The sequence below is a fragment of the Echinops telfairi genome, unplaced genomic scaffold, assembly GCF_000313985.2.
Source record: "Echinops telfairi isolate 266 unplaced genomic scaffold, ASM31398v2 ScPeMD7_60;HRSCAF=208, whole genome shotgun sequence".
NCBI classification, from domain to species: Eukaryota; Metazoa; Chordata; class Mammalia; order Afrosoricida; family Tenrecidae; genus Echinops; species Echinops telfairi.
Genome location: NW_022103958.1, coordinates 44,363,056 through 44,367,088, shown reverse-complemented (window position 1 = coordinate 44,367,088; position 4,033 = coordinate 44,363,056). Strand labels below are relative to the sequence as shown.

General features: G+C 42.1%; 1 protein-coding gene across 1 annotated transcript; it reads right to left on the bottom strand.

Annotated features, from left to right (window-relative positions):
* Positions 1 to 360: 360 nt before the first annotated feature.
* On the bottom strand, positions 361 to 1,299 carry LOC101662732 (olfactory receptor 480-like). The gene has a single exon (XM_004716400.1). It carries the CDS (start codon positions 1,297 to 1,299, stop codon positions 361 to 363), a length of 939 nt encoding a protein of 312 aa, XP_004716457.1.
* Between the last annotated feature and the right edge of the window lie 2,734 nt (positions 1,300 to 4,033).

Here is a 4,033-nt window from a genome sequence, read left to right as displayed (position 1 = left end):
TTAGATGCCATTGAGTCAGGGCTAGTTCATACATTGTGATGGTTAATAACCAACACAATCAAAGAGTTCAACCTTTAAAATGTCTGTAAATCATGAAGATCCTATCTTTAAGGGGAAGATGCCTTGGGGAACTCAATAGTATCAATTTCCCACTTAAATTTCAGAAGTGTCCACAGATGTTAACTACATTCAAGGAGCACAAATTTTTTTCAAAATATATGTACTTATAGATTAAATATATGAAAGGGAGCAAGTATAAAACAGATATTTCCTATTTAAATACTCCTAACCTCATGTGTCTACATGTGACTTGAAAACATATTAATATAAACTGAAATTTATTCTTAAAATCAGACTTATTCAAGACCACCAGTGTGTTCTAGCAATCAGTTTTTTCATGGCCTCTTTGACATCTTTGTTCCTGAGACTGTAGATGAGAGGATTCAACATGGGGATCACCACCGGGTAGAACACAGACACCACCTTGTTCTGGTCAGAGGAGTAGCTGGACTTGGGCATCACATAAATGAAGGTAAGGGTTCCATAGAACAGAGTGACTGCAGTAAGATGGGAGGTGCAGGTAGAGAAGGCCTTGCGGCGACCCTCAGTAGAGCGCATCTTCAGGATGGTGATGAGGATGTAGACATAGGAAACAGCTATGACAAACACTGTGATCACAATGATGGAGCCAGAGGAGATGGCTGGTGTGATGTCAGAAGTAAAATCATGAGAACAAGAAAGCTTCAGAAGTGGTGAATAGTCACAGAAAAAGTGGTTGACTACATTTGGTCCACAGAAGGACAGACGTAATAAACAGCCAGTATATGTCCAAGCATTTACACACCCACCTAGGTAGCAGATCCCCACCAAGATCATACATATTCTAGGGGACATCTGGGTGGAGTAGAGCAGGGGTGAGCAGATGGCCACATAGCGATCATAGGCCATGACAGCCAGCAGGAAGCCCTCAGTTGTCCCACATGTGACCACAGAGCAGAGTTGAGCTACACAGCCCATAACAGGGAGAGCTGTTTCCTCCCTTAAGAAGCCCATGAGCATGACAGGAGTGACTGATGAGGAATACCCAATGTCCACAAAAGCCAAATGGCAGAGAAAAAGGTACATTGGAGTATGAAGTTGAGGGCTGCTTCTGATTAATACGATTATGCTGATATTTCCCATGAGAGTGACAACATAGATTGCCAGAAACATAACAAATAAAATAACACCAACTGTAGGATCCTCTGTTAATCCCAAAATAATGAACTCTGTCACAATTGTGTAGTTTCCCATTTCCATCTATACCGATTGGAAATGGTGCCCACTAAAAGCAGAACAAGCAAAAATTAGAATGGAAATCTTATAATCTGGATACTCAATTTTACAATGACATGTAATAATAATTACAGCAGATAATTATGTTTAAATTTGTTTCATAAAATGCTTTAGTACACAATATCTCCCTTAAGACATGGTGATATACATATATGTTCATTGATGTCAGGTCAGAAATATTCACAAAACCCCCTTTTAAGCATAGCATGCTCAACTTATGTTTGCATCGTGTGGTTAGTTTAAAACTTCCATGAAGAATCATTTCTTAGAGGAGCATATCTCAGATATGGTCATTAGGTGGTTCAAAGGCCCAGTAACAAAAGGGTCTTAAGCCAAAATCATGATTAAAGAGAAGCAGACATGTCAGAATAGGTCAATATCCACAAACAAGAGCTGCTGTTCAACAGTACGGATGAGGTCTCATTTCTTCCATCAAAGAGGATTTGCAGTCATTATCAATGCTAGTTTTACAGCTGAATTCAGTACATGCCAGCCCAGAGGACAGAGAGGAGGTCAGTCACTCAACTGCAGGTTGTGGTTTACACACAAAGTCTCAAAAAGAATGCACATCCAAGACCCAAGAAGTTTGGACCATGTTAGGATACAAGTGAGGATGCTTGAGTCCTGGAAAGGAAAGTGTGGAGATGAAATGAAGATTAGAGAGAGGAGAGAGATTCCTCTCAAAATCAAGCAGTGTGTCTGATTCAGGATAGAAGGCCAGTTTAAGGGGAAGCCAGACATGATAGTCAGGTTACTTCTGCAAGTCTTGGCTCCAGAATGCTCCAGAGATGCTTGGGACTCTGCATGACTTGGGGCTGTCAGCGGAGGATACCATCTTTCTACTTCTCACCAATTTACATCCCCATTAGAATAATCACAGGACATCAGCTTCTGGAGAGCTCTTCCTCATGCCAACTTGCCTGCCCTGCTATGATTTCTAAAGTGAATGTCTTTCATCCATCATCAACATCCTAATTCCACTGTGGCAAATGGCAGTGGAGTGGAAACATCTGACCTCTTCTGGCTTCCCTATTGCCACCAGGCAGAGGTCAAATGCCTTCACCCTCCATCCTTCTTTACTCTATCCTGACACCAACATTCTTACCACAGCACTCTAATTCTACGCTGGGTTTGATAATTTGCTGCATTGAGCACACACAACTCACAGACAGTCCTTTACAATTCAGGGAGTTAATTAGGTTGCCACAGGTCAGGATCAGCAAACAGTAAGGTTACAATCACTAGTCCAGAGTAGCACCTCTCCTCAGCCAGCAGACACCCTATACCTGCTCTGGATATTCTTGGCCACGTGACCCCTTGTCCTTCCCTTCATGGGCCAGGAAGCCAGCCCACCAGTAGCTTTGTCTCATAGTGCCTTAGTCTTGGGTCAGATGAGAAGAGACTTCATAGTCTTGGTGCCTCTCCTTTGTGTCTCCATGCCACTGTTTCTGGTGCATCTGGTCTCAGTGGTGCCCACCACATCAGATAAAGTTCTTGGATGTGCCCTTCAAAATGTCCCAGGGATTTCTTTCTGTGTCCCAGATGGCTCGTATATACTGAGGAATGGCTTTGATGGAGGCAGGGTTTGTCTTTTAGCTGGTCATACCCCCAAGGAAAACAAAGGATGGTGTCTTAAGACACATCCTCTAGTCAACTTAAAGATGCCCCCAAGGAAACAAAGGGTCTGGTTTGCTTCATACCCTTTACTGAGATCAAGTCTAAAGATGCCCCCAAGGAAAAGAGTGTGTGATTAGGGCTTAATCACACCCCAATCCTGTCCATAAAGATAGAAATGAAACTGGAGATGGCATGATTGCATTTTGGAAGGCCAGCGACTTATTCTTAACATATACCTTTTTCAACAACACAGAAGGCAACTATACACATAGGCTTGTTCAGATAGAATACACAGAAATCCGACTGACTAATTTGTGAGAAGAGATGTAGAAACTCAACATCAGCAACTAAATCTTGGCCAGGAACCAACTGTAGAACAGACCATCAATTGTTCATAACTACGTGCAAGTTGAGGATGAGGAAAATGTTAACAAGTCCAAATCAACTTGAAACCTAAACTTACTGTCATCATGTCAAATCTCACTCATGGTGATCCTATAGGACAGGGTAGAAATGCCCCTTTGCAGTCAGGCTTCAAACACACAACATTCCTATAGTTCTTTAATGCTTCCTCCTCCTCAACACCCACCCCGACCCCAACTATCATGACCCCAATTCTACCTTACAAATCCTGCTTGCCCAGAGCATGTACACTGGTATAGATAAGAGTTCTCAAACCTGGAATCCAAGAAAGATAAACCCCCTCAGGAAAATTAATGGGAGTAGTGATACCTTGAGGGTAGAGGGAAGGTTGGGGGAGAAAAGAGAAACCAATGATCAACATATAACACACTCCCAGAGGGGAAAGAACAATAGAAACATGGGCGAAAGGAGACATCAGACAGTGTAAGATATGAAAATACCACCAATTGACCATTTATCATGGGGAAAGGGGTAAAAAAAGGGGAACTGATAACCAGAGCTCAAATAGAACAAAAATATTTTGAAAGGATAATGGCAACAACATATGTACAAAAGTGCTTGATACAGTTGATGTATGGATTCTGTGTGTGTGTGTGTGTGTGTGTGTGTGTGAGTCTAAGAGAGAGCTGTATATCAAAGAGCAAACGTACATTCAGAA